The sequence below is a fragment of the Paroedura picta genome, chromosome 6, assembly GCF_049243985.1.
Source record: "Paroedura picta isolate Pp20150507F chromosome 6, Ppicta_v3.0, whole genome shotgun sequence".
Classification (NCBI taxonomy): Eukaryota; Metazoa; Chordata; class Lepidosauria; order Squamata; family Gekkonidae; genus Paroedura; species Paroedura picta.
The window spans coordinates 5106204-5130498 of record NC_135374.1 but is presented as its reverse complement, the minus strand read 5'-3'; the positions used below and the strand labels follow the sequence as shown (position 1 = coordinate 5130498).

The window sequence follows — 24295 nt, the reverse complement described above, 5'->3', positions numbered from 1 at the left end:
CTGCCCTGTGGCTGGCCCTGCAGAGGAACTGGCTGGCCCCTGGGTGAGACGGGAGGCTGGACTGGAGGAACCCTCCCTGGTCTGACCCAGCAGGGCTCTTCTGAGGGTCTTCTCAGGGGAAGGCCTCGGCCTCTCTGCCCTGTGGCTGGCCCTGCAGAGGAACTGGCCGGCCCCTGGGTGAGACAGGAGGCTGGACTGGAGGGACCCTCCCTGGTCTGACCCAGCAGGGCTCTTCTGAGGGTCTTCTCAGGGGAAGGCCTCGGCCTCTCTGCCCTGTGGCTGGCCCTGCAGAGGAACTGGCCGGCCCCTGGGTGAGACGGGAGGCTGGACTGGAGGGACCCTCCCTGGCCTGACCCAGCAGGGCTCTTCTGAGGGTCTTCTCAGGGGAAGGCCTCGGCCTCCCTGCCCTGTGGCTGGCCCTGCAGAGGAACTGGCTGCCCCCTGGCTGAGACGGGAGGCTGGACTGGAGGGACCCTCACTGGCCTGACCCAGCAGGGCTCAACTGAGGGTCTTCTCAGGGGAAGGCCTCGGCCTCTCTGCCCTGTGGCTGGCCCTGCAGAGGAACTGGCTGGCCCCTGGGTGAGACGGGAGGCTGGACTGGAGGGACCCTCACTGGCCTGACCCAGCAGGGCTCAACTGAGGGTCTTCTCAGGGGAAGGCCTCGGCTTCCCTGCCCTGTGGCTGGCCCTGCAGAGGCCCCTGGGTGGGACAGGAGGCTGGACTGGAGGGACCCTCCCTGGTCTGACCCAGCAGGGCTCTTCCGAGGGTCTTCTCAGGGGAAGGCCTCGGCCTCTCTGCCCTGTGGCTGGCCCTGCAGAGGAACTGGCTGGCCCCTGGGTGAGACGGGAGGCTGGACTGACCCTCCCTGGCCTGACCCAGCAGGGCTCTTCTGAGGGTCTTCTCAGGGGAAGGCCTCGGCCTCTCTGCCCTGTGGCTGGCCCTGCAGAGGAACTGGCTGGCCCCTGGGTGAGACGGGAGGCTGGACTGGAGGGACCCTCACTGGCCTGACCCAGCAGGGCTCAACTGAGGGTCTTCTCAGGGGAAGGCCTCGGCTTCCCTGCCCTGTGGCTGGCCCTGCAGAGGCCCCTGGGTGGGACAGGAGGCTGGACTGGAGGGACCCTCCCTGGTCTGACCCAGCAGGGCTCTTCCGAGGGTCTTCTCAGGGGAAGGCCTCGGCCTCTCTGCCCTGTGGCTGGCCCTGCAGAGGAACTGGCTGGCCCCTGGGTGAGATGGGAGGCTGGACTGGAGGAACCCTCCCTGGTCTGACCAGCAGGGCTCTTCCGAGGGTCTTCTCAGGGGAAGGCCTCGGCCTCTCTGCCCTGTGGCTGGCCCTGCAGAGGAACTGGCTGGCCCCTGGGTGAGACGGGAGGCTGGACTGGAGGGACCCTCCCTGGTCTGACCAGCAGGGCTCTTCCGAGGGTCTTCTCAGGGGAAGGCCTCGGCCTCTCTGCCCTGTGGCTGGCCCTGCAGAGGAACTGGCTGGCCCCTGGGTGAGACGGGAGGCTGGACTGGAGGGACCCTCCCTGGTCTGACCAGCAGGGCTCTTCCGAGGGTCTTCTCAGGGGAAGGCCTCGGCCTCTCTGCCCTGTGGCTGGCCCTGCAGAGGAACTGGCTGGCCCCTGGGTGAGACGGGAGGCTGGACTGGAGGGACCCTCCCTGGTCTGACCAGCAGGGCTCTTCCGAGGGTCTTCTCAGGGGAAGGCCTCGGCCTCTCTGCCCTGTGGCTGGCCCTGCAGAGGAACTGGCTGGCCCCTGGGTGAGACGGGAGGCTGGACTGGAGGGACCCTCCCTGGTCTGACCAGCAGGGCTCTTCCGAGGGTCTTCTCAGGGGAAGGCCTCGGCCTCTCTGCCCTGTGGCTGGCCCTGCAGAGGAACTGGCTGGCCCCTGGGTGAGACGGGAGGCTGGACTGGAGGGACCCTCCCTGGTCTGACCAGCAGGGCTCTTCCGAGGGTCTTCTCAGGGGAAGGCCTCGGCCTCTCTGCCCTGTGGCTGGCCCTGCAGAGGAACTGGCTGGCCCCTGGGTGAGATGGGAGGCTGGACTGGAGGGACCCTCCCTGGTCTGACCAGCAGGGCTCTTCCGAGGGTCTTCTCAGGGGAAGGCCTCGGCCTCTCTGCCCTGTGGCTGGCCCTGCAGAGGAACTGGCTGGCCCCTGGGTGAGACGGGAGGCTGGACTGGAGGGACCCTCCCTGGTCTGACCCAGCAGGGCTCTTCCGAGGGTCTTCTCAGGGGAAGGCCTCGGCCTCTCTGCCCTGTGGCTGGCCCTGCAGAGGAACTGGCTGGCCCCTGGGTGAGACGGGAGGCTGGACTGGAGGGACCCTCCCTGGTCTGACCCAGCAGGGCTCTTCTGAGGGTCTTCTCAGGGGAAGGCCTCAGGCTCTCTGCCCTGTGGCTGGCCCTGCAGAGGAACTGGCTGGCCCCTGGGTGAGACGGGAGGCTGGACTGGAGGGACCCTCCCTGGCCTGACCCAGCAGGGCTCTTCTGAGGGTCTTATCAGGGGAAGGCCTCGGCCTCTCTGCCCTGTGGCTGGCCCTGCAGAGGAACTGGCTGGCCCCTGGGTGAGACGGGAGGCTGGACTGGAGGGACCCTCCCTGGCCTGACCCAGCAGGGCTCTTCTGAGGGTCTTCTCAGGGGAAGGCCTCGGCCTCTCTGCCCTGTGGCTGGCCCTGCAGAGGAACTGGCTGGCCCCTGGGTGAGACGGGAGGCTGGACTGGAGGGACCCTCCCTGGCCTGACCCAGCAGGGCTCTTCTGAGGCTCTTCTCAGGGGAAGGCCTCGGCCTCTCTGCCCTGTGGCTGGCCCTGCAGAGGAACTGGCTGGCCCCTGGATGAGACGGGAGGCTGGACTGGAGTGACCCTCCCTGGTCTGACCCAGCAGGGCTCTTCTGAGGGTCTTCTCAGGGGAAGGCCTCGACCTCTCTGCCCTGTGTCTGGCCCTGCAGAGGAACTGGCTGGCCCCTGGGTGAGACGGGAGGCTGGACTGGAGGGACCCTCCCTGGTCTGACCCAGCAGGGCTCTTCTGAGGTCCTACCTTTTCCGTTCCCAGATGAAGGAGCTGCGTCACGAGAATGTGAATCCCTTTCTAGCCCTGTTGTCCGACGGCAGCCTCTCAGCCATCGTGATGGAGTTCTGCTCCCGAGGGAGCCTTGAGGATTTGCTGCAGAATACAGACCTCAAACTGGACTGGACATTCAAATCCTCTCTTCTGATGGACTTGATTAAAGTAAGGCCCTTCTTATTTCTGAACAGATTTGTACCCAACACAGAATTGGACTCCTTAGGTCAAGCAAGGCTGCAGTATAGTCTGTAATGTGGCCTTGGTAGCTCACCATAACTCACGTGTTGAACCTGAACTTTGGGAAAAGATTTCCCCCCTCACTGTCCAGTCCCAGCCAAGTCATGGACACCCCATATTTCAACGCAAGAGACGTCCAGATGTGTTTTGCCATTTCCTGCCTCTTCATTGTGATCTCCGTCTACCTTGCTGGTCTTCCATTCAAGGCCTCACCAGGGCTGATCCTGCTAAGTTTCCAAGATCTAGAAGCAGAGACGACCCGTCAGCCGAAGATGAGTGGACAAGAAAGAAATTTCCAAGCTGGTGATGGCAAAAAGTTTATTCAAACAATAGAACGAGTTCCTAGGTATAAAACCTCATTTTCGTATTTGACTTCATCAGTGAACTTGTTTCTTAATTGGTCTTTTTTCAAGGACTCTAACAAAGTCTTCTACATGCTATTTTATATTTTATAAGTTATATAAAATATATTATATTTATATGGGTCTATTAATATCAAAGGTCCATGAAGGCAACTATCTTAAAAGACCAATTAAGAAATAAGTTCACTGATGAAGTCAAATACGAAAACGAGGTTTTATCCCGAGGAACTCGTTGTATTGTTTGAATAAAGTTTTTGCAATCGCCAGCTTGAACGTTTCTTGCTTGTCTGCTAAGTTTCCAATACCTGCCAAGAGCAGGCCAGCCTGACCTATCCAGATTGGGACTTTATCTTAGCACCAATCCGTCATTCCAGGATTCACATGATATCTGTTTGGAGGAAATAAAGGGTTTTCACTGAAAATCAGCACAAGCCTAAGGACATAAGGAGAGCCCTGCTAGATCGAAATAGTCCATGACCACCCCCAGCAGGGATCTCTCTCTTTTCTAACAACTATACCCTTCTGGACTGATCGCATGTTCTCTTCCCTAAAACACAGCTCCTCATCACCGGCCAATTCAAGGGGAGCATGGGGGATTGTTTTAAGGCCTCGGGAACAAGGGGGAAAGCTCTCTGGCTACAATTCCCAGCATCCTATCTCTCCTCGCCTCTTTCAAATCATAGACCCTAGCTCCCAAAAACCACCAAGCCTTCCCAACACGGCCTAAAGACCCGCATGGATCTGTGTGGTTTGTGGGGGGCATGGCTTCATGAACCCCAGTTTGCAAGCCACGAACCACCAAATTTTGCGAGTTTTTTAGGGTTGTGGTTCAGCCGGTGCCCGTTTCTACCCTGAAGCTCTTGAATCTCTTTGCCCATCAGGGAATGAAGTATTTACACCTCCGGGATATTCTCCACGGACGCCTGAAGTCTCGAAATTGCCTCGTGGACGGGCGGTTTGTGCTGAAGATCACCGATTACGGCTACAGTGAATTTCTGTTTGTCCAACAGCCGACAAATATTCAGCCAACAGCTGAAGGTATGAATGCAAAGGTCTGGCTACTGCTCAAGAGAGGCCAAATGGGATAAACATAATTCATTTCTCCTTGCAGCAGAAAATCTCTCTGTCTCTGTCTGTCTGTCTGTCTGTCTCTCTCTGTGTCTCTGTCTCTCTCTGTGTGTCTCTATCTCTCTCTCTGTCTCTCTCCCTCTCTCTCTCTGTCTCTCTCTCTCTCCCTGTCTCTCTCCCTGTCTCTCTCTGTCTCTCGGAGTCTCTGTGTCTCTGTCTCTCTCCCTGTCTCTGTGTCTCTGTCTCTCTCTGTCTCTCTCTGTCTCTCTCTGTCTCTCTCTCTCTCTCTGTCTCTCTCTGTGTCTCTGTCTCTCTCTGTCTCTCTCACTGTCTCTGTCTCTCTGTCTCTCACTCACACTCTCTCCCTGTCTCTCTCTCTCTGTCTCCCTCTGTCTGTCTCTCCCTCTCTGTCTCTCCCTGTCTCTCCCTGTCTCTCTCTCTCACTGTCTCTCTCTCGCTGTCTGTATCTCTCTCCGTCTCTGTTTCTCTGTCTCTCTCTTGCTCCGTTTCTACCTGTCGTCAAAAAGACATGAAGCATTAGAGTGGCTTTCATTCCTGGCAGAAACTCTGAAAGGACAGATGATCTTGTTCCTTCATTTGAACTCCAGATGTAGAATTTGGCACCCAAAAACAGCTGTGGGAAAGTGATGTGGGTCACAGCTGCAACAGTGGAGAGTGATAGCTCAGCTCTTTCCTCTGCCTAAGTTTCACAGCACATAAAAATCCCAGAGGAGGAAAAAATACAGGTCATATTGTGCTTGTTTTCTTCCTCGAGGAGGGCACAAAACAGGATTCTGTGCCTCAGTGTCACCAGAAAGAACGTAGTTCTGTATAATTACATGAGAGCTTTTCTTCATTCAGGATCGTGAGCAAGTGAGACCCTACAAAGAGCTTTTGACTATCTAGAAGAAGAAGAGTTGGTACTTATGTGCCGCTTTTCTCTACCCGAAGGAGTCTCAAAGCGGCTTCCAGTCACCTTCCCTTCCTCTCCCCACAACAGACACCCTGTGAGGTGGGTGAGGCTGAGAGAGCCCTGATATTACTGAAGAAGAAGAGTTGGTTCTTCTATGCCGCTTTTCTCTACCCAAAGGAGTCTCAAAGCAGCTTCCAGTCGCCTTCCCTTCCTCTCCCCACAGCTGACACCCTGTGAGGTGGGTGAGGCTGAGAGAGCCCTGAGATTACTGAAGAAGAAGAAGAAGAAGAAGAAGAAGAAGAGTTGGTTCTTATATGCTGCTTTTCTCTACCCGAAGGAGTCTCAAAGCGGCTTCCAGTCACCTTCCCTTCCTCTCCCCACAACAAGACACCCTGTGGGGTGGGTGAGGCTGAGAGAGCCTTGATATCACTGCTCGGTCAGAACAGCTTGATCAGTGCTGTGACTAGCCCAAGGTCACCCAGCTGGCTGCATGTGGGGGAGAAGTGGGGAATCAAGCCCAGCTTGCCACATTAGAAGTCTGCACTACTAACTACTACACCAAGCTTGAGAGCTGGGGGGGGGGGGGCTCTGACAAATCTGCCCTGCTGGCCTGGGCAGCCCACCTCACTGTCATGGCTTTCCTTGCCTGTGGGGGCCCTTCCGTCCTCTGCCTTTATGTAGCCCATTTCCAAAATGGGCTTTCTTATCTGTAGATCCATACTGTGCCATGGGATCATTTATCTCTTTGATTTTGTCTGTAGGCTAAAAGCGGAACAAAAAGAAATCCTGTTGCAAAGATTTCTGTCTCCTTCCTCCCCCAGAATTGTTCTGGACCGCTCCAGAGTTGCTGAGAGATCCAGCAACATTCCCCAAAGGAACCTTGAAAGGAGATGTGTACAGTTTTGCCATCGTTATCCAAGAGGTTATCTTGCGCGGCCCTCCCTATTGCATGTTGCAAATCTCAGCAGAAGGTGAGCAATAGGACCAGGGCATACAATCATAGAATCATAGAGTTGGAAGGGACCTCCTGGGTCATCTAGTCCAGCCCCCTGCCCTATGCAGGACACTCACAACCCTCTCGCTCATCCACGGTCACCTGCCACCCCCTTGAACCTTCACAGAATCAGCATCTCCGTCAGATGGATATCCAGCCTCTGTCTAAAAATCTGCAAAGATGGAGAACCCACCACCTCCCGAGGAAGCCTGTTTCACTGAGGAACTGCTCTGACTGTCAGGAACTTTTTCCGGAGAAGTTCTTTTGAATTAATTTCATCCCATTGGTTCTGGTCTGTCCCTCCGGGACAAGAGAGAACAACTCTGCTCCATCCTCTATATGGCACCCTTTTAAATACTTGAAGATGGCTATCAGATCCCCTCTCAGTCGTCTCCTCTCCAGGCTACACAGATCAAGCTCCCCCAACCTTTCCTCCTACGTCTTGGTCTCCAAACCCCTCCAAATCTTTGTTGCCCTCCTCTGGACATGCTCCAGTTGGTCTGCATCCCTTTATGCATTCAAGCCTCTATGTGCACAGCACCCTTCCTCAGACATAATGAAATGAGAATTACAAGTCCACACATACAGGCCATAAGTTAGTGAATGGAGATTCACAGATTCAAGGCCCTTACAGGAATAAGGAGCTAAGGTTATAAGGTTATTGTTTGTTTGGGCCCGGCTGGGGGGGGGCAGTACTTTTGTCTGTCTGTCTGACTGACTTCTATCCCACTGTTCCCAGCCCAGCCAGCTCATGGCAGCTCACAACCATTAAACCCAGTTCAATTCCAGTTAAAATGATATGAATAAAACATTATTCTACCTTACCCTAGATAAAACCGCATCAGGCGCTTATACTAATAAATGTCTCTCAGCTTTCCAGCATCATTGTCTATTATATTATTATATAATAATATATAGAGCCTCTTGTGGCGCAGAGTGGTAAGGCAGCCGTCTGAAAGCTTTGCCCATAAGGCTGGGAGTTCAATCCCAGCAGCCGGCTCAAGGTTGACTCAGCCTTCCATCCTTCCGAGGTCGGTAAAATGAGTACCCAGCTTGCTGGGGGGTAAACGGTCATGACTGGGGAAGGCACTGGCAAACCACCCCGTATTGAGTCTGCCATGAAAACGCTAGAGGGCGTCACCCCAAGGGTCAGACATGACTCGGTGCTTGCACAGGGGATACCTTTACCTTTACCTATAATAATATATATTAGTATAATACATTATTATATATTATTATAGAAGAAGAAGAAGAGTTGGTTCTTATATGCCACTTTTCCCTACCCGAAGGAGTCTCAAAGTGGCTTCCAATCGCCTTCCCTTTCCTCTCCCCACAACAGACACCCTGTGAGGTGGGTGAGGCTGAGAGAGCCCTAATATCACTGCTCGGTCAGAACAGCTTTATCAGTGCTGTGGCGAGCCCAAGATCACCCAGCTGGCTACAGGTGGGGGAGTGCAGAATCGAACCTGGCATGCCAGATTAGAAGTCCACACTCCTAACCACTACACCAAGCTGGCTCTCTCATATATAATAATATGCTATTATATAGAGGAGGGGTCATTAGATGGTAATCAGCTCCGACCTCAACTGACTGCCCGGCGGAAGAGCGCCATCTGGCAGGCCCTGAGGGAACTGAGACAGTTCCATCAGGGCCCTTAATTCTTCCGGGAGCTCATCTCGCCAGGTAGGGGCCAGGACCGAAAAGGAAATCAATATGGCAAAGGAAGTCAACTGGAGACTAATGAACACTTGAATCTAAGGCAAGGGATACTCTGTTTATTCCAGAAATTATTCGCAAGCTGAAGAAATCGCTACCCCTGTTCCGCCCAAAGGTTTCTCCGGATAGCGCCCCCTTAGAGTGCATCCAGCTGATGAAGCAATGTTGGACGGAAGTCCCGGACAGGAGGCCGACTTTTGATGAGATCTTTGAACAGGTCAGTCCACTTCACGGTGCATCCTGAGCAAAAAGGGAAACTTTCATTTTCTTGGGAGACGGGGTATCGCAATTAGGGTGTGCAAAAAATATTCCTGGGAAAACCCAGGGGCCATCAAGAGATTCACCAGCAGGGCCAGAACCCCAGAAGCCCTCCCTGAGTACCAGGAATAGATAGCACCACTGCCCCAGACATAAGACCCTAAGAGAAGCCATGTTGGATCAGGCCAATGGCCCATCCAGTCCAGCACTCTGTGTTGCACAGCGGCCAAAACCCAGGGGCCATCAGGAGGTCCCCCAGCAGGGCCAGGACTCCAGGGGTCCTCCCACTCTTCCCCCTCCCCAAGCACCAAGAAGACAGATCATCCCTGCCACAGACATAAGAACGTAACAGAAGCCATGTTGGATCAGGCCAATGTCCCATCCAGTACAACACTCTGTGTCTCACAGTGTGGAAAACCCAGGGGCCATCAGAAGGGTTCCAGGGTCATTCTGCGTGAACTGTTTTGCAATGTGAGCTCCCTCAGTACTTTGCTCCCTCAAAGAACCCTAAATTGTTAGTGAGACAAGATCTTCCCTTACAGAATCCATGCTGGATCTTCCTCAGCAATGAACTGTCCACATATTCCTGAGTGATTGTGACATATTACAAGAGCAAATAAGAATATCAGTTTTAACTAAAACTGATAACAGTAACAAAGAGTTGGTTTTTATACCACACTTTTCTCAACAATAGCCCTCCCTTCCTCTCCCTGCAACCGGCACTCTGTTAGGTAGGCGGGACTGAGAGAGCTCTAACAGAACTGCTATGTGAGGGCAGCACTATCAGAGTTGTGATGAGCCCAAGGTCACTCAGCTGGCTGCAAGTGGAGGAGAGGGGGAATCAAACGTGGCTCACCAAATTATAAGCCATTGCTCTCAACTGCGACACCAAGCTGTCTCTCTAAGGAGAGGTCTCAGCGGTGCATTGACTGAATGTGCTGAGCTGATTAAAATTCCTATGATCCTTTGACCAAGTGTTCTTCAGTCAGGTGAGTGAGTGTGAATCCAGGGTGTAGTCTGCACGGGCCTTTCTACCCACTGACAACTCAAATAAATCCCTGCCGTCTACACCGTCTACATTCAATTTCCACTTTAATTTTGATTTCCCCTCTGCAACATGCATGATTGATCTGGAGTGACCCTACCTTTCCCCTGCGATATCCTGAAGTGGATATAAGCCTTGATATTTGAAAAATTGCCATCAGTAAGTGTGCAGATCTCTGCTTTTTGTGAATTAACTACCTTCTCCGTGCCTCATAGTAAAGCAGTCTTCCCTGATTGGCCAGGGCATCAGTTCAAAGATTTCCTAGTTCCCAGTTGCAAGGCTTCCTTTAAAGCAGTGGTCCCCAACCCGCGGGCCGCGAAGGTCTTGGCGCCGGGCTGCGGCTCCCTCTCCCCGCCCCCCCTGGAGTAAAAAACTTCCCAGGCCGCAAGCTTGCGGCCCGGGAAGCTTCTTACTGCGGGAGGGGGGGAGAGGGAATCAGGACCGCGCCCGCGCATTGCGCATGCGCGGCCAAACCAGCGCATGTGCGGCACTTTCGCACATGCATGCGCAAAAGTGCCGCGCATAGCGCATGTGCGCATGTGCAGCCCGGCTGCGCATGCGCAATGCGTGGGCATGGGCGCGCATGCACGGCATGCGCAGGTGGGCATTTGCCCTGCCGGTCCCCAGCCTCAAAAAGGTTGGGGACCACTGCTTTAAAGGGACTGTGCTCCAGAAGCCTTAACTTCTCTCAGCAGAAATTTGCCTCTTGGATTTATTCTCTCTCCTCTGCTGTCTCCAATCCCCCCCTTCAAAAAAAAATCCCCCCTCCCCGCTCTGAGCTTCCCCAATCGAGTGCAGAACACTTTCTGTTTCAGTTGGGGAGGGATAGAGGAAGACACGAGTTAAAATCCTTCTGAATTCAGTAGGATCCACTTGAATTCTCCCCCCACACATACAGTTTAAAACCATCAACAAAGGCAACAAGGCTAATATCATCGACTCCATGCTGAGGATGCTGGAACAGTATTCAAGCAATCTGGAAGATTTAATCCGGGAAAGGACTGAGGAACTGGAAATCGAGAAGCTGAAGACGGAGAAACTGCTGACGCAAATGCTTCCCTGGTATGCTCACAGCTTGAGGTGAAAAACTCTGCTAGTGAAATTGGGATAACAGGATGAAGCTGGGAGTTCCTCCCACCTTCTGTCTCCCCCTGTCTCTCCTGCCCCCACTGAGGAATAAGGATGGGCAGGAACCAGATGTTTCCTTGAAATTGGCCTGTTTAGAGCCCCCCAGCAGCCGGCTCAAGGTCGACTCAGCCTTCCATCCTTCCGAGGTCGGTAAAATGAGTACCCAGCTTGCTGGGGGGTAAACGGTCATGACTGGGGAAGGCACTGGCAAACCACCCCGTATTGAGTCTGCCATGAAAACGCTGGAGGGCGTCACCCCAAGGGTCAGACATGACTCGGTGCTTGCACAGGGGATACCTTTACCTTTACCTTTAGAGCCCCCCAAACATTTCCTGAATGTTTGCCCAGTTCAGGGGTTCGGGCCATTTAAACCTAGCAGCTGAGCAGGGCTGTTCTGCTTTTTGGCTTAAATGGCTGTGAGCTGTTTGGCTTAAATGGCTGCGAACAGGCCCATATACCGATAGGCTGAAATGGCCAGCAACCATTTCAGCAGTTCATTTCACTTCCCCCAAACAAAAGGGATGGGTGAACAAAAGGGATCGCTTAAATGGCTGTGATCAGTCAAGAAGGAAGGAAGTTCTCTAAGAGTATCAGAGACAGGAAGGACTTTCTGTATCCTGGCCAATCTGTCTTTCGAACTCTCTAGTAGTCCTCCTTGGAGTCTGAGGCTAAGAGCCATGGCAAATTCCTTCCCTTCCAGCACTCTGAACTGGGACAGGTAGTGCGAGCAACTAGGTTAAGAAGACGTCGGAAGTAATTCGCTTCTCAAGTCCCCCTTGCGTCTTGCTTGCTTAGGTCAGTGGCAGAAACCCTGAAAACTGGCGCGACTGTTGAGCCGGAGTACTTCGATGAGGTCACCATTTACTTCAGTGACATCATCGGCTTCACCACCATCTCTGCCCTCAGCCAGCCCGTAGAGATTGTGGATCTCCTGAATGACCTTTACACTCTCTTTGACGCCGTCATCAGCCATCACGAGGTCTATAAGGTAAGGCTGAGATCTGCACGCTGGAGGGAGGGAGGAGAACCTGTGGAGGCGGGGGTAACAGCATTCCAGTGCAGAAGAAGAGCCAGAGATACAGGGGATTTGGTCCTCCCTCCTTCCAGCCACAAAATGAATATCTCATTAAAAAACTAAGAACTTAAGAAGAGCCCTGCTGGGTCAGGCCAGGGAGGGTCCCTCCAGTCCAGCCTCCCGTCTCACCCAGGGGCCAGCCAGTTCCTCTGCAGGGCCAGCCACAGGGCAGAGAGGCCGAGGCCTTCCCCTGAGAAGACCCTCAGAAGAGCCCTGCTGGGTCAGGCCAGGGAGGGTCCCTCCAGTCCAGCCTCCCGTCTCACCCAGGGGCCAGCCAGTTCCTCTGCAGGGCCAGCCACAGGGCAGAGAGGCCGAGGCCTTCCCCTGAGAAGACCCTCAGAAGAGCCCTGCTGGGTCAGACCAGGGAGGGTCCCTCCAGTCCAGACTCCCGTCTCACCCAGGGACCAGCCAGTTCCCCTGCAGGGCCAGCCACAGGGCAGAGAGGCCGAGGCCTTCCCCTGAGAAGACCCTCAGAAGAGCCCTGCTGGGTCAGACCAGGGAGGGTCCCTCCAGTCCAGCCTCCCGTCTCCCCCTGGGGCCAGCCAGTTCCTCTGCAGGGCCGGCCACAGGGCAGAGAGGCCGAGGCCTTCCCCTGAGAAGACACTCAGAAGAGCCCTGCTGGGTCAGACCAGGGAGGGTCCCTCCAGTCCAGCCTCCCGTCTCACCCAGGGGCCAGCCAGTTCCTCTGCAGGGCCAGCCACAGGGCAGAGAGGCCGAGGCCTTCCCCTGAGAAGACCCTCAGAAGAGCCCTGCTGGGTCAGGCCAGGGAGGGTCCCTCCAGTCCAGCCTCCCGTCTCACCCAGGGGCCAGCCAGTTCCTCTGCAGGGCCGGCCACAGGGCAGAGAGGCCGAGGCCTTCCCCTGTGAAGACCCTCGGAAGAGCCCTGCTGGGTCAGGCCAGGGAGGGTCCCTCCAGTCCAGCCTCCCGTCTCACCCAGGGGCCAGCCAGTTCCTCTGCAGGGCCAGCCACAGGGCAGAGAGGCCGAGGCCTTCCCCTGAGAAGAACCTCAGAAGAGCCCTGCTGGGTCAGACCAGGGAGGGTCCCTCCAGTCCAGCCTCCCGTCTCCCCCTGGGGCCAGCCAGTTCCTCTGCAGGGCCAGCCACAGGGCAGAGAGGCCCAGGCCTTCCCCTGAGAAGACCCTCAGAAGAGCCCTGCTGGGTCAGGCCAGGGAGGGTCCCTCCAGTCCAGCCTCCCGTCTCACCCAGGGGCCAGCCAGTTCCTCTGCAGGGCCAGCCACAGGGCAGAGAGGCCGAGGCCTTCCCCTGAGAAGACCCTCAGAAGAGCCCTGCTGGGTCAGACCAGGGAGGGTCCCTCCAGTCCAGCCTCCCGTCTCACCCAGGGGCCAGCCAGGTCCTCTGCAGGGCCAGCCACAGGGCAGAGAGGCCGAGGCCTTCCCCTGAGAAGACCCTCAGAAGAGCCCTGCTGGGTCAGGCCAGGGAGGGTCCCTCCCGTCCAGCCTCCCGTCTCACCCAGGGGCCAGCCAGTTCCTCTGCAGGGCCAGCCACAGGGCAGAGAGGCCGAGGCCTTCCCCTGAGAAGACCCTCAGAAGAGCCCTGCTGGGTCAGGCCAGGGAGGGTCCCTCCAGTCCAGCCTCCCGTCTCACCCAGGGGCCAGCCAGTTCCTCTGCAGGGCCAGCCACAGGGCAGAGAGGCCGAGGCCTTCCCCTAATAAGACCCTCAGAAGAGCCCTGCTGGGTCAGGCCAGGGAGGGTCCCTCCAGTCCAGCCTCCCGTCTCACCCAGGGGCCAGCCAGTTCCTCTGCAGGGCCAGCCACAGGGCAGAGAGGCCGAGGCCTTCCCCTGAGAAGACCCTCAGAAGAGCCCTGCTGGGTCAGGCCAGGGAGGGTCCCTCCAGTCCAGCCTCCCCTCTCACCCAGGGGCCAGCCAGTTCCTCTGCAGGGCCAGCCACAGGGCAGGGAGGCCGAGGCCTTCCCCTAAGAAGACCCTCAGAAGAGCCCTGCTGGGTCAGGCCAGGGAGGGTCCCTCCAGTCCAGCCTCCCGTCTCACCCAGGGGCCAGCCAGTTCCTCTGCAGGGCCAGCCACAGGGCAGAGGGGCCGAGGCCTTCCCCTGAGAAGACCCTCAGAAGAGCCCTGCTGGGTCAGGCCAGGGAGGGTCCTTCCAGTCCAGCCTCGCGTCTCACCCAGGGGCCAGCCAGTTCCTCTGCAGGGCCAGCCACAGGGCAGAGAGGCCGAGGGCTTCCCCTGAGAAGACCCTCAGAAGAGCCCTGCTGGGTCAGGCCAGGGAGGGTCCCTCCAGTCCAGCCTCCCGTCTCACCCAGGGGCCAGCCAGTTCCTCTGCAGGGCCAGCCACAGGGCAGAGAGGCCGAGGCCTTCCCCTGAGAAGAGCCTCAGAAGAGCCCTGGCTAGTATTTGGGTGGGAGTTCCTCCAAGGAATGCTGAGGGTCATGGCATGAGGCAGGCAATGGCAAAACCACCTCCTAACATCAGGTTCTCCTGCCTACACTCCACATGTACCCTCCCATAGAACAAATCAGCCAATAAAATAATGGCCTCCATCAATACATCCCCTTCAGAATCTATTTTAGGGCCTTCTCAGCTGCCCTCTCCAGTTTTGGTCTCCTGATTTCTTCATTTGCTTCCCTTTCAGTTAAGGGTGGAGCCAAGGAATAAAAAAAACAATCTCAAACCCTTTCGGTTTCTTCCCCAACAACCCTGAATGTGCGTCATTCCTCAGCAGTCGGGACTTTTGCTTGCCAGCCTGAGCTGGGAGCAAAGTCATCCATCAGTTCTTGAGCTTGGCATGCGCTCCTCTGACACCCCTTTCTTTTTTAGGGAAATCCCTTTGACCTGCAGGTGGAAACCATCGGCGACGCCTACATGGTCGCTTCGGGGCTCCCGAAACGGAACGGTCAGAGGCACGCCGCCGAAATCGCCAATATGGCTCTGGACATCCTCAGTTCGGTGGGCTCGTTTACCATGAAGCATCTCCCAGGTGTGCCGGTCAGGATCCGGATGGGGCTGCACTCGGGTAAGGAAGGGCTCCTTCGTCGCCTCTGGGGTGTGGCTTGAGCCGAATGTCCCAATTGTGGGCAGAAAAATCTGATAGATAGATAGATAGATAGATAGATAGATAGATAGATAGATAGATAGATAGATAGATAGATAGATAGATAGATAGATAGATAGATAGATAGATAGATAGATAGATAGATAGATAGATAGATAACAAATTGACTCAGAAGAATTCTCCCAAGAGGGAGCAGGTTATGCTCAGCTTGAAACAGGCCCTTTCGATGTCACGAATTCGTTCTCTTTTTGTAGAATTCTTCTGAGTCCGTTTGTTATTTAGGAAATAACAAATTTGTCGCTTAGGAAATAACAGGGAAGGGGACAGTGGGCGGCCACAGTGGTGCTCACGGGCACCGTGTTGGGGACCTCCGACATAGCCCATACGGATAGACCAACCGTCTGATTCAGCAGAAGGCATCACGGCTTGACCGTCTCTCAAACTCTTTTGCTGGGCGGGTGGGAGGAATAGCTCAGCTTGGATCCCCACAAGCAAGGAATGCACCGTGCCAATAAAAACATCTGAGCTGGAGATAGGGAGACGAGAGCCGGACCCCGAGGCAGTGGGGAGGGGCAGGCCTCCTCCAAGCCCAGGGTGGGCTTCTTTGTCCAGAGACCACGAATCTTTGGCTGGAACTGCACACCTCGGCCTGCAGCTCAGGAGTCCCTCTAGAACCCTCGATGATTATTCCAGAAGGCTGGCCGGCATGCTTCATTAACCTCCCCGTTACTTTTGGCCTCTGGCCACGGGAGAAGAAAAACAGTCTGTGCTCCCACAAATTCCCGGGCCTGGGGAAGTTAGAAGGGTTTAGGTATGCAAAGGGGCGGAACCCCAAGCTGCTGAAAACAAGAGAATGGTTTATTGGGAAGAGAATCAGATTTTGTGTGGAAAGAGAGAGAAAGAGAGATCTAGCTAACTGTTCCGTACTGCATTCGGTCCTCTATACCAGTGGTTCCCAATCCCTGGTCCAGGGACCGGGACCGGTGCATGGATCAGTCAGTACCGGGCCGTGGCTCCTCCTCGTCTTCCTCCCCAGCTTCTGCCTCTACCACCGGCTCACCTTTGGTGCTCTCCAGCGGCCGCCATGGCTGGGGCTCCCCCTTGGTGTGGCAGTGCGCAGATGCTGCTGACAGCGCCCCCCAGTGGGCAGTGGGAAGTCAGGGGCGCCGGTGTGAAAGCAAGTGGAGCAGGGGCTCAGGCAGCGGCAACGTCCCTCGGCAAAAGACTACCCCCCCCCCTGGGCCTCAGTAAAATTGTCAAGCATTGACCGGTCCCTGGTGATAAAAATCTCAGGGACCACTGCTCTATACTACCCTGAGCCACAAGAGGAAGACGGTATATAAATATAAGAAAAATAAATAAAAATAAATCAACAAGTCCTGATCTTGAGGCAAGCGGAAAGGAAGCGTGCTTGGAGGAGCAGGGAGTCTCCCTCTGAGTCAATCAGGACACTGCAGGAGCTAGTTGGAAAAAATATCAGGAAGTTCTTGATCCGGCTATGCCAAATACCCATCTCTTGCAACGCCCCCTGCAGGACACTCTTTATATTTTGCTCAATCATGCACATGGATCTTGCGGATTCAGACAGGAGATTCAGACAGGAGAAGCCCTGAGCTCATCGGATATTGGAGCTCTTGGGAAGGGTCTTCCTGACGAACTTCCCACCTCGATCTTCAACCTGGGGCTGAGGAAAGAGATCTTGGTGCCTTTCGGAGGCTGCCTGCCTGGGAAAGCGCTCTCCTGCAGGAGGGTTGGGAAATTCCTGGAGATTTGGGGAAGGGAGGGAGCTGAACCAGGAAGAGATGCCAACTATGGATGCCAACTCCAGGTTGGAAAATTAGTGGAGGTTTGAAGGGTGAAGTCAGGGGAGGGTGGGGTTTGGAGAAGGGAGGGGTGCCAGCCTGTCCTTCATGACTTTGTCTAATTCCCTTTTAAAGATGTATATTTTGTGTCCACCATTTGGCAACAAAGGGCACATTTTAATCCCTCTCTAGGTAAAGTGGTATTTCCTTCTGTCCCTCCTGAACCTGCTGCTCATCAGCTTCACCGGACGCCCTCAAGGGCTACTATTTTGGGAGGGGGAGAGAAAGTTCTCCCTGCCGACTCTCTCTGCCCTGTGCATGACTTTACAAACCTCTCTCAAGTCTTGCCTTCATCATCTCTTTTCTAAACCGAGATGTCCCAGACTCTTCCTCCTTTCCTCCTAGGGCAGAGGTTCTTCCGCCCCAAAGTCTCACACATCTTCAGCCTTTCCTCCTAGGGAAGGGGCTCTTCCACCCCAAAGGTGGAGAAGTCCCAGACTCTTCCGCCTTTCCTCCTAGGGAAGGGGCTCTTCCGCCCCAGAGGTGGAGAAGTCCCAGACTCTTCCGCCTTTTCTCCTAGGGAAGGGGCTCTTCCGCCCCAAAGGTGGAGAAGTCCCAAACTCTTCCGCCTTTCCTCTCAGGGAAGGGGCTCATCTGCCCCACCCCAAAGGTGGAGAAGTCCCAAACTCTTCCACCTTTCCTCCTAGGGAAGGGGCTCTTCCGCCCCAGAGGTGGAGAAGTCCCAGACTCTTCCGCCTTTTCTCCTAGGGAAGGGGCTCTTCCGCCCCAAAGGTGGAGAAGTCCCAAACTCTTCCGCCTTTCCTCTCAGGGAAGGGGCTCATCTGCCCCACCCCAAAGGTGGAGAAGTCCCAAACTCTTCCACCTTTCCTCCTAGGGAAGGGGCTCTTCCGCCCCAGAGGTGGAGAAGTCCCAGACTCTTCCGCCTTTCCTCCTAGGGAAGGGGCTCTTCCGCCACAAAGGTGGAGAAGTCCCAGACTCTTCCAAATTTCCTCCTAGGGAAGGGCCTCCTCTGTACGTTTTCCAGTTCTGCAATGTCCCTTTCGTGATACGGTGACCAGAACCATAGGCGGTATTCCAACTGGGGCTGCACCATAGATCTGTACATTATGCTCAGTCCCTCTCCTCCTTGCCCTTGTCATAACGAATGGCATTTTGCCTTTCCACCAGGGTCTTGTGCTGCTGGAGTCGTGGGCCTCACCATGCCACGGTACTGCCTGTTCGGGGACACCGTGAATACCGCTTCGCGGATCGAATCGACCGGCTTGCGTAAGCGCCTCGCGGTTTTCAGGCCCGAAAAATGCCCTCTCAACTTGTGCAGATGTGGCAGCGCATCAGTTGCTGAAAGGACTTCTGGAGTCATCCTTGGTGGTCTCCCTCCCATGTACTGACCCTGGTTAGCTTCCAAATTATGGCGATGCCAGCAAGGTGCTTTCAAAGCAAGCCGAGGTGGTTGGCCGTTTCCTTCCTCCGCAGAGTCTTCCTTGGTGGTCTCCCTTCCAAGGACTGACCTTGCTTAATTTCCAATCCACGGCAATGCCAGCAAGGGTCTTTCAGGGAAAGTGAGAAACAGAGGTCTTTTGCCATTTCCTTCCTCCGCAGAGCCTTCCTTGGTGGTCTCTCATTCAATTATTGACCCTGCATTGCTTCCAAGATCTGACCAGATTGGGTTATGCCATGCAGCCTTCCCCACCAGGTCAGAATAGATGGCCTCTGATATACCTTCCGGCTCCAATGCTCTGTCAGTAAGCATTTCTCTTCCATCTCTCAGCTTACAGAATTCACATCAGCCAAAACACCATGAAAATACTGAAGAATCTTAATGAAGGCTATAAAATAGAGTTCCGTGGCAAGACGGAGCTGAAGGTAGGGAGGTCTCAGATTCCTATGGAAACCTGGTGGGAAATCTGGACAGCCCCATCCCTTTGTGTGCCAAGGACCACATGTGACTGTTTGAAACCTATTCTGAAAGCAGAGTACGTTTAGGGGCAGAACTCAGGGAGAAATCTGAGGGCATTCCTAGCCCCAGTGGAGGGCATTTCAAGATTTGCTGCCAAGGTCATGTTCTTGCTCAATCATAATAATCACATCAGTAAGAACAGTTCTATCTGAGTCCAGAAGCCTTTTAAGAATATCAGAAGAGCCCTGCTGGGTCAGGCCAGGGAGGGTCCCTCCAGTCCAGCCCCCCGTTTCACCCAGGGGCCACCCAGTTCCTCTGCAGGGCCAGCCACAGGGCAGAGAGGCCGAGGCCTTCCCCTGAGAAGACCCTCAGAAGAGCCCTGCTGGGTCAGGCCAGGGAGGGTCCCTCCAGTCCAGCCTCCCGTCTCACCCAGGGGCCAGCCAGTTCCTCTGCAGGGCCAGCCACAGGGCAGAGAGGCCGAGGCCTTCCCCTGAGAAGACCCTCAGAAGAGCCCTGCTGGGTCAGGCCAGGGAGGGTCCCTCCAGTCCAGCCTCCCGTCTCACCCAGGGGCCAGCCAGTTCCTCTGCAGGGCCAGCCACAGGGCAGAGAGGCCGAGACCTTCCCCTGAGAAGACCCTCAGAAGAGCCCTGCTGGGTCAGGCCAGGGAGGGTCCCTCCAGTCCAGCCTCCCGTCTCACCCAGGGGCCAGCCAGTTCCTCTGCAGGGCCAGCCACAGGGCAGAGAGGCCGAGGCCTTCCCCTGAGAAGACCCTCAGAAGAGCCCTGCTGGGTCAGACCAGGGAGGGTCCCTCCAGTCCAGCCTCCCGTCTCACCCAGGGGCCAGCCAGTTCCTCTGCAGGGCCAGCCACAGGGCAGAGAGGCCGAGGCCTTCCCCTGAGAAGACCCTCAGAAGAGCCCTGCTGGGTCAGTCCAGAGAGGGTCCCTCCAGTCCAGCCTCCCGTCTCACCCAGGGGCCAGCCAGTTCCTCTGCAGGGCCAGCCACAGGGCAGAGAGGCCGAGGCCTTCCCCTGAGAAGACCCTCAGAAGAGCCCTGCTGGGTCAGACCAGGGAGGGTCCCTCCAGTCCAGCCTCCCGTCTCACCCAGGGGCCAGCCAGTTCCTCTGGAGGACCAACTACATAGAAGTTGAGGCCTTCCCTTGATGCTCCCTCCTGGCTCTGGTATTCAGAGGTTGTCTTCCTTTGAATGTGGACATTCCCCTCTATCCCCGTGGCCAGTCACTGCCGATAGACCTGTCCACCATGAATCTACCCATCCCCTTTTAAAGCTACCTCCTCTGCCAGCGAATTCTGCCTTTTCCTTCCTCTGTATATAAGGAAGTATTTCTCATTGGCCATCCACAAACCTACCACCCATCAGTTCTTGTATTTTGAGAGGCTGGAAGTGGATGTAACATCTCAGACAGCCTGTTTGGTCTTTTCAGGGAAAAGGCTTAGAAGACACATACTGGCTTGTTGGGAAGAAAGATTTCACCAAACCGTTGCCCCGCCCTCCCGAAGTGAAACCAGGGTAAGTTGGAATTTGACCCAAACAACATTTCTTCTCTGCGGTTAAAGATGCCTGGCTGATAAACCTGGTCCTGTGTAATCAGAATGCATGATCCAGTTTAACGAAGAATATCAGAGTTATGCTGAATTTTCTGGAGAGGTGGGGAGCCTAAGAATTGGTGGGGTCTAATGACATAGAGCCTTCCCCTGAGCCTTCCTCTGAACTTTCTCTCTCTCTCTCTCTGCCAGGCCTACATCGCAGGGTTGTTGTGAGGACAGAATGAGTCCCTTCCCTTCTCTCTCTCTCTCTCTGTCTCTTTCTCTCTCTCTCAGCCAGACCTATATTGCAGGGTTGTTGTGAGGACAGAATGGGTGGGGAAGAAGCCCGCTTGCTACCTGGCGCTCCCCATGAAAAACCAGTATAACAGACAGACAGACCGGGTTTTCAAGTACCCCTTTGGATAAATCTAGTAAACGCATTCCCCATCACCATATCTTATTAATACATCCAGCCAGAAGAAGAGTTCTGGAGAAGTCAGAATTTTGCCCAGGTTGCCCAGAATCCTGGAGCTTTCCATGGTGAGGCGGAAAACCACATCTCTTGGTGTGGAAGATCCCTTTGAGATCCTGTTAAGCCTCCAGTTAAAGGGACAGAAAAGGCTCCTCCAGCTGTCCAGGGCACCAACTGGTAAAGTTTGTTCCAAATTCCGTGTTTGTAAGCAATGTTCGCAAACTGCCTCAATTTTTGTGGAGCTCCCCGAAGAGCAGAAATCAGGCTTCTGAATGACTCCAAGCCTTCAAACTCCTGCCTTCTGCAGTTCGCAAAAAGGTTATTTATGTCCCGACGCTCAACGCTGAGACACTCCAGGTCCCTGTGTCTGGGTGACCCTTCACAGAAACCCAGACAGGCCCTCGTTCTCAGCCTATTTTAAGGGGGTCATTTTTGGGTCCGTGTGCTGACAACTCAGCATTGGGGCAGAAATGATGTTTAGGCTACAGGGCGGGTCATCTGGTGGGAACGTTAGAGTTCCAAAAGTTTAACCCATTTCCCTCTCAGTCCCATTATGAGCCGGTTTGTTGCAGCTGTGGTTAAGGAGCCCTGTGGCCCAGGGCTGCTCCCCAGGCCGTGCAAATAATTTAGAGAGATCCAGAGGCCGTGCCCAGGCAAGGCCAACAATACACTTCCATTGCTACGCACAGAATTTCGCAGAATTTCACAGAATCATAGAGTTGGAAGGGGCCATACAGGCCATCTAGAATTGCAGCTTCTGAAGGTTCCCAGATCACGGGGCAAAAAGGTTTTGCATTTTGCGTGAGACGTTTATTATTCCACGGAATTTTAGGAAGGTGAGAGCGGCGTTTTGGGGCAACTGCAGAAAAGGTCTCGGTCTCAGCGACTGGACTTGAGAACGTATTCGTTATACTAGGCCAGAGAAACTTTACTGTGAATGATGAACTTGGCGTTGGTTGAGGTGCTGGGAGGACAGAGAGGCAAGGGTCCCTCCCAGACTTTCTCTGGACTGAGTAAGTTGCCATCCTCCAGCTGGGGCATGGAGCTCTCCCGGAATTACAGCTGATCTCGAGATTGCCGAGATCGATACCCCTGGAGGAAGCGGTCGTTTCAGAGGGTTTGCTCTATGTCATCACCCCCCTCCTGACCTCCCTCGTCTACCCACCTTCCGGAGACTCCCCTCCTCAAATCTCCACGAATTTCCTAACCTTGGGCTGAGCTGCTACTCCGTCTGGTCCTCATAGCCCAACCAAACTCAGCAACTGTTCTCTGACTGGGCGGTGTGTTTCACAGGCAACCTTGGCAAGACGTAGTGGTCCGAGAAATCAAGAATGCATTGAGAGATCCGAAGAGGAAGTCCGTCAGCAAGCAGAGGCCATCCTAACCAGGGAAAAGACACATACAAATCAACACTGAGAAGCAAACAGAAGTGGCCATCTTGGCTAGAAATGTCCAAACTCATGGCTGAAAAAATGAATATCATCCAAAGTGGTGGACTCTTCATCATTAGAGGTTTTAAAGTATCGAATTGATGCCTGTTTGCTAGGGATGTTATAGCTATAGCACCTGTGTTGGCAGGTGGTTGGACTAGATTATCCTGGTGGTCCCATCCCACTCTGAAATTAAGGAGTTTTCCACATCCTTGTTTTTGTGGATTGTGATTTCCTAGTGTTTGGGAGTGTTTCCCACCCCTGTTTTTGCATGCCTTTTGCTCCCTCTAGTGGTGGATTCAATATTACATCGCTTTATGTTTGGCGGAAATCCTTCGGTTTAAATCTGCAGGGGAGATCTGCCCGGATAGAAAGAGGTGTAATATTCAATTGACCACTAGGGGGGAGCAAAACACATGGGGAAAAGGGGGGGATACCCTGAAACGGAAACACAGAAGTGAGAAAAATGAGAATGTACGAAAACCTTAAATAAATAGGCAGAAAGACAGATGGACGGACAAATAATTAAATAAGGTCCAGAAGGAAAGGGCAGAGAGTTTGTTTCTACTTCCTGGTTTATCACTAAGAAATTACTTGATAGAATTCATGTTGAATAGATTGGTGTGCTTTGAAGGGAGAAATATGCCTTCATAGGACTGGATTTCCTGAGATGCAGAAATGCCGTACTGGGCTAGGTCAGGTTGATACATTTGCTTACCAGTTTCAGATTCATAAATTTAGGTAGGTAGCCGCGTTGAGCTGAAGCAGCAGAGCAAAATGCAAGCCCAGGGGCACCTTTACGACTGACAAAGTTTTATTCGAGGTATCATTTTTTGTGTGCACGCACGCTCCTTCAGATAACTACATATAGTTAGTGGATGAGCAGTAAATGAGCATACAACATGATAGCCCTGTCTGACTCAATAAGGACGCAACCAAAATAACAAGCTTAATTTATATAGTTACCATTGATTTGGGTTTAATTCTGCGGGGAAAGGTAGTGGGGGAAAGAAATGTATCAAAATTGGAGATTGATGGGCAGGCGTACCCTTCTAAGTGCCTTGGTTAAGATTGGTGGCCTCTAATTCGGAGAGCCGGGTTTGATTCCCCACTTACAGCCAGCTGGGTGACTTTGGGCTAGTCACAGTTCTGTTAGAACTGTTCTCACAGATCAGTTCTGTCAGAACTCACTCAGCCCCACCTACCTCACAGGGCATCTGTTGTGGGTAGAGGAAAGGAAGGCAATTCTAAACCGCTTTGAGATACCTTCAGGAAGTGGAAAGTGGGGTATAAAAACCAGTTCATCTTCTAATTGTGGATTGCTGAGTTTGAGACCCAGCCTTGCCTCAAAAAGCCTACTGGGATCATCATAAGTCAGCTTTGAAGGGCAAATGTTTAAAAAAAGGATTGCACTGTATAAAATGATCTAGAAAGTTTAAATGTTTTATCTTTGGTCTATGACGGCAAATAAATTCAATAATTGATTGATTGATTGATTGATTGATTGATTGATTGATTGATTGATTGATTGATTGATTGATTGGTTGGTCCAGAAAGTCATGGGGAGAAACGACTGGAACCTGACCGTATGTATGTATGTATGTATGTATGTATTGTATTGTATTGTATTGTATTGTATTGTATTGTATTGTATTGTATTATTCATATTATTATTATTCATATTATTATTATTCATATTATTATTAGTCATGTAAACCGCTCAGGGCGGTTTACATGAAACAACAAAATGGTACAGGTAACATCCTTCTGGTAACAGTAAGGTGGTTAGCAACAACAATAACATCAACATAATAACAATAGCAACGATAACATTAAAGGAAGGTGATACTGCAAGAGCCTTAGCTCAGCTCGTACTGAGAGCCAGGGGTTGGGTGGATATGTTCACAGTCATGGCAGGAGGGGAGGGCTTGGGGGCCAATTCAAGGCAATGGACCAAACGCCTCAACCAAACGCCTGGTGGAGGAGCTCCCTTATCATAAGAAAGATCCTACTATGTGATGTTTGCATTATACGAGTTCTGTCAAAACGTAGCCTTTCCTTGAGTTGTGCGTTCAGATTTCTGGTTGGATTCACGCCTTGACAGTCCAAATCCTATCGCATTGTTCGTTGAACGTCTCGGGGCCTGCTCTGAGTCCTGGGTGCGAAAGGCGGGCTCTGAGGAACATAATCCTAGAATCCTAGAGTTGGAAGGGACCTCCTGGGTCATCTAGTCCAACCCCCTGCCCTAGGCA

At 53.9% G+C, this 24295-nt stretch overlaps 1 protein-coding gene across 1 annotated transcript in view; it reads left to right on the top strand.

Annotated features, from left to right (window-relative positions):
* Positions 1-23483, top strand: part of LOC143839365 (retinal guanylyl cyclase 2-like) — a 51506-nt gene extending 28023 nt beyond the window's left edge. The window contains exons 9-19 of the mRNA XM_077341248.1: positions 3044-3220; positions 4536-4692; positions 6457-6606; positions 8415-8563; positions 10548-10711; positions 11573-11765; positions 14665-14839; positions 17869-17967; positions 18470-18564; positions 20039-20124; positions 21907-23483. Of these exons, the coding sequence (XP_077197363.1) occupies positions 3044-3220; positions 4536-4692; positions 6457-6606; positions 8415-8563; positions 10548-10711; positions 11573-11765; positions 14665-14839; positions 17869-17967; positions 18470-18564; positions 20039-20124; positions 21907-21997 (1536 nt within the window). The 3' untranslated portion in view covers positions 21998-23483. The remainder of the gene's footprint in view (positions 1-3043; positions 3221-4535; positions 4693-6456; positions 6607-8414; positions 8564-10547; positions 10712-11572; positions 11766-14664; positions 14840-17868; positions 17968-18469; positions 18565-20038; positions 20125-21906) is intronic.
* The last annotated feature ends 812 nt before the right edge of the window (positions 23484-24295 follow it).